This window comes from Phalacrocorax carbo, chromosome 26 (assembly GCF_963921805.1).
Source record: "Phalacrocorax carbo chromosome 26, bPhaCar2.1, whole genome shotgun sequence".
In the NCBI taxonomy this organism is placed as follows: Eukaryota; Metazoa; Chordata; class Aves; order Suliformes; family Phalacrocoracidae; genus Phalacrocorax; species Phalacrocorax carbo.
In genome coordinates, this window is record NC_087538.1 from 400,888 (window position 1) to 413,617 (window position 12,730).

At 56.6% G+C, this 12,730-nt stretch overlaps 1 protein-coding gene across 2 annotated transcripts in view; it reads left to right on the top strand.

Moving 5' to 3' along the window:
* Positions 1-1,100: 1,100 nt before the first annotated feature.
* The window catches only part of LOC135317587 (cadherin-related family member 5-like), a 30,425-nt gene continuing 18,795 nt past the window's right edge, over positions 1,101-12,730 (top strand). Inside the window, exon 1 of one of the 2 annotated variants that reach the window (XM_064473903.1) lies at positions 1,101-1,513. In XM_064473903.1, the coding sequence (XP_064329973.1) occupies positions 1,357-1,513 (157 nt within the window). In that variant the 5' untranslated portion in view covers positions 1,101-1,356. The remainder of the gene's footprint in view (positions 1,514-12,730) is intronic. The other variant, XM_064473902.1, reaches the window with a different exon arrangement.

Consider the following 12,730-nt stretch of genomic DNA (forward strand, 5'->3'; position numbering starts at 1 on the left):
TGACTCCGTGCCTGTATTTTCTAACTCCTCCCTGTCTGTCCTACAGCCTGTTGCTGTGGTCTCCTTTCTGTGAGGGACCCGTGTGAGCTGTGAGGCACCCGTGGGTGCCCTGAGGTGGAAGGCAGTCGGGTGAGCGGGGCTGCAGCACAGGGAGGGAGGGAGGGACAGACAGACAGAGAGAGAGAGACAGAAGTGCCTGAGCTGTGCCATGTGCCTGGCAGTGCAGAGAGCAGGAGCTGCGGTGAGTCCTGGGCCCTGGGGTCATGTCACCCCTCTCCCGCATCCCAGTCCCTCCTGACACCCCCTCCCCTTTCCCTGTGTGGATTTGTGGTGGGATGCGTAGCTACATATCTATGTATGTGTGTATGTGTATATGGTATTATACATAGACGTATACATAATACAAATATTATAATTTCAAAATATTTATTTGTAAAAAAATAAATCTATTATTTATAAAAATAGAATCATATTATCTTAAATGTAAAAATACCCGTTTGTGGACATAAGCCATCCCCAGCCCAGCTCAGCCACCCGCGGGGTGGGCAGGGGATGCGTTAACCCCCCACCCTCCCTCCCACTGAGCAAATGCCCGCAGGCAGAGAGAGGCACTGCAAAGCCAACACCCAGCTCTTTTAATTTAAATGAGTATTTTCTCCCCCGGAGTGCCCCAGGTCCTCTGTGCAAGCTTCTAACAGGGTCGCTTGGTCCTGCATGCTGTGTCTTCCCAGTCATCGTGCAAACTGTCAGCATGGCATGGAAGCAGAGTGGGAAAGGTGCCTGCAGAGGTCTCGGGCGTGAGCTCATGGGGGCTCTTAGTGAGCACAAGCGGGTGCTGAGAGCCTGCCCTGCTGGAGGGCCTCACGCTGCGTTTGCAGGCTGTCCTGGCACTGCCCCTGAGCCGCCTGCACAAGTTGAAGAGTTGGCTGGTGCCAGTGGGAGGAGGTGGGACTGGATGGGGGGAGCAATGGCTTCTCCTTACAGGAAAGGCTTGTCCAGGTGGGACCCTAGTTGCCACCTGCCCTGGGCCGGTGCCTTTCAGCCGCACCATCCCTTGCTTGTTCTTGGCGAGTTGCTGCACACCAAGAGAGGCCAGAGAGCTTCTTCAGGCAGCGCACCCAGCTCGCTGCCATGCAAGTGCTTCTCCACTGACGTGCTCTTGTGACCCGTGAATTCTCACGGCTGCTTCTCTGTTTGGTACCCGCAGGGTCCGACCGAAGGCACTGTCTGCGGTTCAGAGCCGAGCTGCTTGGCCAAATCAGTTCTTAATCCTGTGATGCTCATAGCAGGAATGAGAGCCAGGGCACCCTTCTCCATGTGAACGTAGTTTCTTCTTCTCCTTCCAGCCTGAAAACCATGTGGGAAAGTGCTGGCCCTTGCTGGGAAGTCGGGGACAAGCCTTCATCAAGCTGTCTGTGCCAATCCTTCCCAGAGCAGTCACCATGGACCACGTTTCAGGACAACGTTCCCTGGAGACAGTATCTGCAGAGCTCCAAAGGACATGGCTGTCTACGTGAGTGGTTTCTCCAGCGTGGGGGGCTGGGGGTTGCACAGCGTTTCTAAGCCGGGGGTGAGTATGGGTCAAAGAGTCCAGCGGCCTCCGGCCTCCTCCTGGCTCGCAGAAGCAGCAAGCTCCTTGGAGCTGTATTGCGCTTCTGTCCAATATACTGTTCGAAAGGAAGGTTCTGGGGCATGATGGAACTCGGGGAGCCAGAGGGAAGAGGAGGTGGCACAGCGCACTGTCCTAGCCCTTCTGGCTTTCAATCCCCGTGGGCATTTGTGACCCTCAGGTTACCCCCCTCCCCCTGGGAACATCTGCTCCTTCTCTGGGTGGCAGCCTAGACTCGCTGAGTAGGCAAGCGTGGCGTGCTACCTAGGTGCAGCTTCTTGTCTGCTCCTTGTGCTCGTCTTCCTTTGACTGCGTAGCTGAAATAAACCCGTGCTTCACCGACTGAAGTTCAGTCTTCCCACAGTGTGTGAGGCGCTCTGGTTTCTCCACCCCCGTGTTTCTCTTGGGCCTGAAGTAGGAACGTGAGGAGCAGGGAAGGCTCGTGGGACAGTTCACTTTCCGGGCAGTGCTGAATCGCAGTCAGACCTTGCAGCTGAAGGTACGGGGACAGAGAGGGAGGAGAACTGTAGGAGAGGAGGAGAAATGCGCTTGGCTGGGGAGCAGCTTCCCTGCCAAAGGGCTATAGGCAGCCCTGTCCTTGAGCGTGTGCCACGCTGGCCTTTCTTCTGCTTTAACTTCTGAACAGCGTGTGCCTGGAGAGCTGTTCTTTTTCTCTTTCCTTTTGGGTTTAAGCTTCAGTGCCTACAACCACCGCAGCTGAAGCTAAAACCACCTTGAGTGTCTGGACTGCAAGTGACTACAAGTGGCCACATCCCGTAGTACGCACTACTCCTGGCCTGCTGGTGAAAGACTCGAAATCCTGGCCTTTCTGAGGCCTCTGTTGCTGCTGGTAGCGAGCAGTGACAGGGAGGCCATTCTGCTTCAGTGCCTTTCTAGAGAAGGCAACGAGACATTATACTAACAGCACGGGGTCTTGTGACTGTGGAAGCAGGCTAGAAGACCTTGCCAAACTGTTTGCTGAGGCTTCTGGGAGCTGCTTCTTCCTTTACTCTTCTTGCAGCCAAATGAGGTAGAGCAGGATCACACTGTCTTGACCACGAGAGGTGCAAGGACCTCGCAGGGCAGCCGGAAGGAAGGTGTTGACCGAGGCCGTCACCGCGGCACTGCTCTGTCGGCAGTCAAATGCTAGAGAGGAAAAGGCAGCTCCGAAGAGGGGGGGACGGTTCTGGGCCGGTGGGTTATGGGTAGCCGTAGTCGTTGGCTATGTCCATGCTGGCCTCCCTCTGCACACAAACGTGCAGCTGCCCGGTGACACCTGCAGGGCCGCCCGCTCCCGCTCCTCCTGGGCCAGCGTCTTCACACGCTCCCGCTGGGGCCGCTGCTCGGGTGTGATGGGCACCGACTGCTCCTGCTCCTCCAGCGGGGTGGGCGCAGCCGTGAGCCCCCCCAGGGCCCGAAGGACAGCGGGGAGTCGTTGGGAGGTTGTGGCGGCATGTGCAGCTGCTGCGGCAGCCCCTCCCGTGGGGTTTGGCCTCCGTGGGCGACAAGCACAGCCCGCTCGGCTGCTGAGGTTTGGCGGCAGACCTGGTGCGTGCCTTGCTGCTCGATGGTGCCGCCGGTGCCGTGTCCTTCTTGCTGTCAGCGGGGGCTTGAGGCATCCAGTGCTGCGCTGGGTCTCGGGGCTGCCATCAAGGAATTGGGTTCCGGGTTGGGTGGTTGGGGCATCAGCCCCACCACCTTCACTGTGTGCCCCAGCAGGTGGAAACTGTGGCTGGAGTTGAGCAAGGGCACCCTCAGGACGATGCGGAGCATCCTCAGCGCCGGGTGGGGATGCTGCTCCTGGGGACTCTGGTTCCAGGCTGCGGTGGGGATGCCGGCAGCGGCGCAGGGTCAAGGCGGTGGGATCAGAGGTGGCACCCAGTGGGCCTAGGACTGGCACCATCAGGGCGGGCAGAGGGGACTCCCGAGTCTCACTGGAGCGGTGAGCGTGTCTGCCCCGCCTTGCCCCTGCGCCCACTGCTCCGCGGCTTCCTCCTGGGCCGGGGCCTCCTGGGGCCTCCCTGGGGTGCTGCAGGGGCGTGCGGCCCAGTGCTGCCGGGAGCTGCGGGGCCCGGCTGGGCCCTGACACCGGCTGTGCTGGCACCTGGCAATGCTGTGTGTTCCCTGGAACGTATCGCAGCCCCCGGGCAGCGGGGGGCCGTAGCTTCCAGCACGGGTCTGTGGGACTGGAGCAGTTGAGGGTCACAAGGCTGGGGTGGGGCGTGGGGCGGGAGTCCCAGAGCAGCAGTTCAAGGCCTCCGTGCTGTGGTGTCTGGGTGGGCCGCTGCATTAAACCTTTCTTCTCCGCCCCATGAAGAGCCTTTGCCTTCTGGCTTCCTCTCGGGTCCTACGTCGCTTGGCAGGCACGTTGGTGGTATTGGATGCTCTGCGCTTGCTGCTTCCCACCCGCAGCCCGCTGCCACCTGCACTGCCCTGTCGCCGTCCAGCTTTCCCTTGGCCTGCTTGCCGCCCGCTTCTCCCCATCGGGGCCCCTCTTGGCAGGACACAACGCCCGGCGGCAGCAGCAGGTGGGTCGGACCCATCCGAGGCTGCCTCCGCAGCGCCGTCTCCGCCAGTTGGGCCATGTGGGGCTGGTGACACTGGGGGTGCTTCTGGGGAGCTGGGCAAGGGACTCAGCATTGGGAACTGCAGGACGCTGAGCAGGGGACTGTCTGGAGGGGCCTGCAGGGGATCGTTCTGGGGACTGTCCACAGGACTGTCCTCAGAAGTCTCCTCTGCCATCTCCGGAGGAGCCTGCAGGGGATCGTTCTGGGGACTGTCCACAGGACTGACCTCAGAAGTCTCCTCTGCCGTCTCCGGAGGAGCCTGCAGGGGATCGTTCTGGGGACTGTCCACAGGACTGACCTCAGAAGTCTCCTCTGCAGTCTCCGGAGGAGCCTGCAGGGGATCGTTCTGGGGACTGTCCACAGGACTGACCTCAGAAGTCTCCTCTGCAGTCTCCGGAGGAGCCTGCAGGGGATCGTTCTGGGGACTGTCCACAGGACTGTCCTCAGAAGTCTCCTCTGCCGTCTCTGGAGGGGCCTGCAGGGGATCGTTCTGGGGACTGTCCACAGGACTGACCTCAGAAGTCTCCTCTGCCGTCTCCGGAGGAGCCTGCAGGGGATCGTTCTGGGGACTGTCCACAGGACTGTCCTCAGAAGTCTCCTCTGCCGTCTCTGGAGGAGCCTGCAGGGGATCGTTCTGGGGACTCTCCACAGGACTGTCCTCAGAAGTCTCCCATGCAGTCTCCGGAGAGCTCTCTTCGGATGTGTCCAACGGCCGCCACCAGGTGGGGAGGACTTCCGACACCCCGCCCTGGTTCCCCTTGGTGTCTTGCAAGGGGGAGGCCGGAACCCCCCAGAAGGGGTCGGCATCCCCCAGCATCCCCGATTGCAGGCGGCGTTTGCACCAGCCGCCCTCCGCCTCGTACTCCAGGAGGTCAGGGTCTTCGCTGCAGGAGGCAGTGGTGTCCAGGCTGTCGGGGACATCGGCGAGGATATTTTCACCGTCCACCAGCATCACTGCTGCCAACTTGTCCACCTCGCAGCCGCCCTCTGCCCTGTACTCCAAGAGGTGGGGGAGCTTGTTAAGGGAAGTTGTCAAGTCGGGGACATTGGGGATGGTGTCCCCGCCATCCACCAGCCCCGCCGCCACCAGTGGCTCCTTGGGGCAAGCAGCCCTCCGCCACATACCCACAGAGGTCAGGTTGCTCATCAAGGGCCTCGCCAGTCACGTTGGGGACACTGGTGGTCAGGGTGGTGTCCTCACTGTCCCCTAGCCCTGCCACCACCGCATGGTCCTGGGGGCAGGCGCCATCTGCCGCGTACATGGAGAAGTCGTGGAGGTCATCGAGGAAATCGGCGCTGATGAGGCTGTTGGGGAAAGGAAGGCCGTTAGGGATGGTGTCCTCGCTGTCCCCCAGCCCTGCTGCCACCACTTGCTGATGGGGGCAGCTGCCCTCTGCCACGTACTCGGAGAAGTCAGGGACCCGGCTGAGGAAGCTGGTGAAGTCGTCGACGTCGTCGACAGAGACCTCGCCGTCCCCCAGCCCCGCCGCCGCTGCTGGCTCCTTGGGGCAGCCGCCCTCCGCCACGTACTCGGAGAGGTCGGGGAGCTCGTGGAGGAAGGCGGTGAGGCTGGGGCTGTCAGGCCCATCGGGGAGGCTGTCCTCGCTCTCCAAGGTGTTGAGCCAGGAGAGCACCAAGCTGGCCATGGTGTCCTCTGCCAGCTCAGGACAGGCCTCAGCGAAGGCCTGTGGCCCCTGCTCGGGCAGGTCGACGGGCTTCTCTGGGGCTGCCGGGGTGGTCTCCACTGGTGAAAAAGCAAAGAGATCCAACCCAAGCGCGGGGTGATGCAAGCTTTCCTTGGCTCAGGGCAGCTGCCCGCGGGCTCTGCCACCCCCCAGAGCTCACCTTTAGGCTCCATCCTGGTTCTGCAGGTCGGCAGAGCCAGGCCGGTCTGGTGGGGGCTGGCAGCAGGGACGCTGTCCTCGATGGCCACCACTTCCTTCTTGAAGCCCTCCGATGGCTTCTGGGCGCTGCCAGGCAGGGTGTGGAGCACAGGGTGCTCCTGGACCCAAGGCTGAGCCGTGGGGCAGCACGGTGGTGGGTCGCCAGTGTGGTCAGGGGCGCGTAGCAGGCAGGAGCCCGTGGGGTCCATGGGCTCTTGCTGGTCCAGGGTCCGTGGCCCCATCCCCCTCGGCTGGTGGGGCACCAGCACCTGTGGCACCACCTGCTGTCCCCAGCCGTAGGCAGGGGGACAGGGAGCAGCCATGGTGGGGAGCGACACCCCATGGTTTAGCTGCACCCCGTGAGGGAGCTGCACCCCATGGAGGAGCTGCACCCTACTGGGGAGCTGCACCCCGTGGGGGAGCTGCAACCCAGCATGGAGCTGCGTCCCGTGTGGGAGAGGCACCCCAGTGGCGAGCTGTACCCCAGTGGGGAGCTGTACCCCAGCAGGGAGCTGTACCCCCATGGGCATCTGCACCCCACTGAGGAGCTGCACCCCAGTGGGGAGCTGCATGCCTTGCGGGTGCTGTACCCCCATGGGGAGCTGCACCCCAGTGGGGAGCTGTACCCCCATGGGCATCTGCACCCCACTGAGGAGCTGTACCCCAGTGGGGAGCTGCACCCCGTGAGGGAGCTGTGCCACTGGGGGAGGTGGCACCCCGCTGGGGAGCCGCACCACCTGCCCCGGGGCCCCCAGGGGCCCTGGCACCGCCTGCCAGACGGTGGGCTGGGACAGCTGGTGGGTGCCGGTGTGGAGCTGGGCAGGCTCACCAGACACTGCCAGCCCCGGGACAGAGGGCAGCACGTGGGCACTGACCGGTGCTGGCATGGCTGGGGTGGTGAAGCTCATGCTGGGCACCTGCGATGCCGTGGGCAGCCGGAGAGGGAACCTCTCTGTTGGGGGAAGCAAAGAGGGGTGGTGGGGTGAGATATTGGTGGGCAGAGCCCCTTGGGGGGTTACCTGGAGGGCCGGAGCACCACGAGGAGCAGGAGCCTGCTGCTGTACCTGCCATGGCGGTGGGTCAGTGTGGGGTTTGTTTGGGGCAAACACTGTTCTGGGGTTCCGTCCCCAGGGCGATGATTCCGCCAGCACCTGCCTGAGCCAGCCTTGCCAGGGCTGGATTTGTCATGCCTCAGCAACTGCCCATCACCATGATTTCCCATCCGGCTGATCTCTCATCCCGATGAGGGTTTCCCATCCCCACCATGAATTCCCATCCCAACGATGATTTCTCATCCCAGTGATGGCTTCCCATGCCAGCAATGATTTCTCAGCCCTGGGATGGTTTCCTATCCCAATGGTTTCCCATGCCCACAGTTTCCCTCCCAAGCCCTGGGGTGCACATTTGGCAAAAGCCACGTGGTTAGTCAACAGGAGGGGATCTGCCAGGCGAGCTGGCCCTGCCCAGTCAGAAATCCTACATACTGTGGAAGGGGATGGAGCCCCTGTAGCCACGCAAAAAGTACGCTGGGCAACACAGTCTGGGTCCTCCCTGCCTCCGGCAAAGGCAAAGCCATTCGTGGGATTGCTTTTGCTCGGGGGCCTGGGCGCACTTGGTGGGTGGTGCGGGAGGACGGAGAAGTCCGGTGTGTGCCTCAAGGGGGTTTGATTTTGGGCGAAAACAGGCAATGAAGTGAATGGGGCAATGCGAACTGCTATATAATATTGTGTGTCACCTCTGTGTTGTACCCACGATAGCAGAGTACGAGCCTCCCCAGCCATGGAGGACAAACTGCGACACAAGCAGAGTGCAGCAGCGACGGAGCGATGGCTGACTCGGCGGGCAGCAGCCCAGGTGTGGGACCTGGGCACGGCGTGAGCGGTGCGGGATAGGGGGAGGGGGCTGTGCTGGGTTTGGCTGAGAAGGGGTTAATTCTCCTCAGCGCGGGGGGCGGCTGCCTTTCCGGCTTCCCGCGCTCTGCCGCGGGGGTGGGGCGGGGCGGGGAGGGGCGGGGCCGCGGTGGGGGCGGCTGACCCCGACTGGCCGGTGGCAGGGTCACTCCATACCACGTGACACCACGGCCAGGATATTAAGGGGGGGCGGGGGTGGGGGGGGCAGTGGCGGCTCGGGAGCGGCGCGGCGGCGGGTCGGCGGTGGGTGAGCGGCTGCGGCGCGGGCGGTTTGTTCCGGCGGTTCGTTCCCCCTCTCCCGCCCCCCCCCCCCTTCCCACCCCTTTCCCCCCACCCCGCGGGGCTTTGCGCCTCTCCTTGTTCTCCTTTCCGTTGCATTTCTGTTGGTGTTTCTTTTAATTTCATTTATGAAACTGCTCTTATCCCAACCCACGAGCGTTACCCTTCTGATTCCCTCCCCCATCTACCGGTGGGGAGGGGGCGAGCGACTGTGTGGGGCTGAGCTGCCGGCCAAACCGCCACAGACCCTAGAAGTGAGGGTTTGGAATTTAAAACGGAGGCTTTTGGCTTTAGAAGTGGGGTATGGACCCTGAAAGTGAGGGTTTGGGGCCTATAGATGAGGCTTTTAGCCTTAAACGAGGGGTTTGGATTCTAAAAGGCACGGTTTTGAAAGAAAAACTGATGGTTAGAGCATGAAGGGACCGGAGTCGCTGCTAAAAGTGAGGGTTTGGGAGCTAAAGAGGAGGCACTGAGCGTTACAGGTGGGGTTTGGATGCTGGAAGTGCGGCTTTGGGTGTTAAAGCTGAGGCTTTGACTTGTAAAAGAGGGATTTGAACCCTGAAAGGGAGGGTTTGGCTGTTACAAATGAGGCTTTGAGCGTTAAAAGAGGGGTTTGGACCCTGAAAGTGAGGTTTGCAGTCCTAGCTATAAGGCTTTGATGTTAAAAGAGGAGTTTGGGTGCTTGAAAGTGAGTCTTGGGGACCTGGAAATGAGGCTTTGAGCGTTAAAAGAGGGGTTTGGACAAGGAAAGGGAGGGTTTGGAATTGTAAAATGAGATTTAGTCCATGAAAAGGAGGGGTTTGGACCCTAACAGTGAGGCTTTGGGACCTCTGAATGAGGCTTTGTGCCTGAAAAGTGGGGTTTGGACGCTTGAATTGAAGGTTTGGACCTAAAAACTGAGGCGTTGAGAGTTAAAAGAGGGATTCTGTAAAATGTGTTCATGTGATTCGTGTCAATATGGAACTGTTGGTGCTTGTGTAACCAGGGCCGGTCAATTGACTCGCTAACGGTCGGGAGGGTTGGAATGTGGGTTGGGGGTTTGCTGCTAACAGGGGAAGCACCCTGCTACAAAGGGGGGTGCCAAGGTGGGGGGGGCACAGGTCGGCCAGTGGTGATGGCAGGGACCTTCTTGGCTCCGAAGGCGCTGAGGCATGGAAACTGGGGGAAGGGTAATTCCGGCAGGGGGAGAGTGCGACCACCGACCCAAGTCAGGACCAAAAAGACTTGCCCCCCCCCCACCCCCAGTAAAGAGCACGCGGGCTAATCTACGTGGCAAGTGTGGCTAATTTAACTACGGCTGCCCAACGGCAAGTGGGATGCTTATCACTGACCAGTGAGTGTAAACTTAGGCGTGTTTTTTACTAATTGTTATTAATTAACTGAATATAAGCCCTGTAGCATTGTATGACGGGATGCACGTTAGGAGGAAGGATCCCCCGTGCACCCAGCGCTGCTTGCTTGCCTCTATTCAATAAATTGTAAACTTTAATTGGAATTCCGTTTAAGGCTAAATTAATTATAACAATTTGAGTCCTGAAAGTGAGAGTTTGGCAGTTAAAACTGAGCCTTTGAGCGTTAAAAGAGGGGTTTGGACAATAAAATGGAGGCTTTTGAACTTAAAAATGAGGGTTTGTCCCTAAAAAGGAGGGGTTTGGGTCCTAAAAGCGAGGGTTGGTTTGGGACCAAAAAATGATGCTTTGAGCCCTAAACGATGATTTAGACCCTAAATGTGAGGCTTTGCAAGATATAAATGAGGTTTTGACAGTAAAAAAGACAGGTCTGGACCCTAACAGTGAGGGTTTGGGACATCTAAATGAGTCTCTTAGATTTCAAAGAGGGGTTTGGGCTCTAAAACTCATGGTTTGCAACAAAAAATTTATGGTTTGAGCAATAATATAGTCGATCTGATGCTAAAAGTGAGGGTTGGTTTGGCACCTAAAAATGAAGCACAGAGTGCTGAAAGAGGGGGTTTGATGCTGAAATGGAGGCTTTAGCTGTGTTAAGAGGGCTTTGGGTCCTAAAAGTGAGGGTTTGACCTTTAAAACAGGGGTTTGGACCCTAAAAGTGAGGTTTGCGGTCCTGACTATAAGGCTTTGAGCATTAAAAGAGGGGTTTGGACAATAAAAGGGAGGCTTAGGCTGTTAAAAATGAGGGTTTGTCCCTAAAAAGGAGGGATTTGAACCCTAAAAGTGAAGGTTTGGGATATAAAAATGGGGCTTTGCGTGGAAAAGATAGGTTTGGAGCTTAAAAGTGAGGGTTTGGGACTCCTAAATGAGGCTTTGTGCCTTAAATGAGGGTTTTCGACCTTGAAAGTGAGGGTTTGGGACTGAAAAATGAGGCTTTGAGTGTTGAAAGACGGGCTTGGGACATAAAACCCTCCCTTCTAGCATCAAATCCTGTCTATTAATGCTCAAATGATGATTTTTTCCTTCCAAACGGTACGTTTGAGAGTCAAACCCGCCTTGTTTAAGGCTCAAAGCCTCATTTTTATGTGCCAGACCCTCACATTCAGGTTTCAAACCCCCCTTTTAACACCTCATTTCTAGGTGCCAAAGTTTCACTTTTAGCACCCAAACCTGAGCTCACTTTTAGGAGCCAAGACCTCATTTCTTATGTCCAAAGCCCTATTTCCACCGGCAAAGCCTCATTTTTAGAGTCCAAACCCCTCTTTTTATGCTCAAAGCCTCATTTTTACCGCCCAAAGCCTCACTTTCAGTGTCTAAACCTGTTTTAAACCTTGCAGCCTCTGCTTCTGGGGTCCCGCAGCCTCTGCTTCTGGGGTCCTGCCGCCCCTCATTTTTTGAGTTCCAAACCCCTCTTTTAAGGCTGAAAGTCTCCTCTTAAGGTCCCAGACCCTCACTCTCAGGGTGCCAACCTGTCATTTTCACTCTCAAGGCCTCTTTTATATCTTGCAAAGCCCACGTTTAGCTGCCAAACACGTCTTTTAAGGCTCAAAGCCTCAGTTTTCTTTTCTAAACCAGCACTTCCAGGGTCCAAACTGCTCTATTAAGCATTAAACCTCACTTTTAGGTATCAAAACCTCATTTGTAATGTCCAAAGCCCTATTTTCAACTGCAAACCCTCATTTGTAGATCCCAAACCCTCACTTTGAGGGTCAAAACGCCTCTTTTAAGGCCCAAAGCGTTATTTTAGGTCCCAAAGCCTCATTTTTTTTGTTCCAAACCCCTGTTTTAAGGCTCAAAGCTTCATTTTTAAATCCCAAACCCTCACATTCATGGTCCAAACCTGTCTTTCAGGTTCAAAGCCTCAGTTTTAGGTCCCAAAGCCTCACTTTCAGGGTCCAAACCCCTCTTAGTACTCTGTGGCCTCCTTTTTAGGTCCCAAAGCATCCCATTTAGCATCAAATCCACTCTATTAATGCTCAAACCGTCATTTTTCCATTCTAAACGGTGCGTTTCAGTCCAAACCGCTTGATTAATCCTCAAAGCCTCATTTTTAACAGCCAAGAGGGGCCCAAACCCCTTTTTTAATGCTCAGTGCCTCCTTTAAAGCCCCAAGCCCTCACATTTAGGTACTAAAACCTCATTTTTATTATCCAAGCCTCATTTTTATATCCCAAACCTTTACTGTTGGCATCGAATACGGTCTCTTAATGCTCAAACCGTCATTTTCTCTTTCCACACTGAGTTTTAGAGCCCAAAGCCGTCTTTTAACGCACAAAGCCTCATTTAGTGGTCCCAAACCCTCACTGTTAGGGTCCAAACCTGACGTGAGGCTCTTTGCTCTTGCTGCAAAAGCTATTTCAAATCACAGCTTTGAATAAGAAACACTATACTAGGTTTGTTCCAAGTACATTCATCATCCACTTGTTTCTTTCAATATCTGATCATTTCTATTCAAGCCAAGTAAGAACAGGGTCTCTCCCAATGTCAGGCAACACTGGGCCTGTCCAGCAAGCGTCAGTCATACCAGAGAGACAGTAAAAAGCTGAGTATTGTAAAACTCCTGCTTCGGCCCTGTTGGTGAGAGAACTTTTGAAGGGAAATATTTCTGGCCTTCAGGTCAGTCAAAAGCCACAGTCAGTCAGCTATTGCATTCCCTCTGGCTGTGGTTCCACGAATGGATCACGCTCAGGTGGAATAAATCTGCTTGAGATGCTTGCAAGCACAAATGCTTACAAAGCAAATCATCTCTCTTAGTCTGGCACTGCTTAGCTCATGCAAGGACGTAAGTTTACTTGGTTTAGGTGTAAGGACGTCAGCGGCAAGTCCTCTGGAACCGGGGCTGGGGGTTGTATTTTAGCTTTACGTATCTGGAAATCACAACTCCTCCTCCTTTGTCTTGTTCACTAAGTAGCATCTACGTGAAGGGCATGAACAAACGTAGGCGAGTGCACAGAAACGTTCACCGTCCTGTAACTCTGCCGCATTCCCGATTTTTAACATTATTGTATTTGTGTGTATATACCATATATTGGGTATATTGGTTAATTCCCTATTTGATAAAAATAGTCCATTTGCT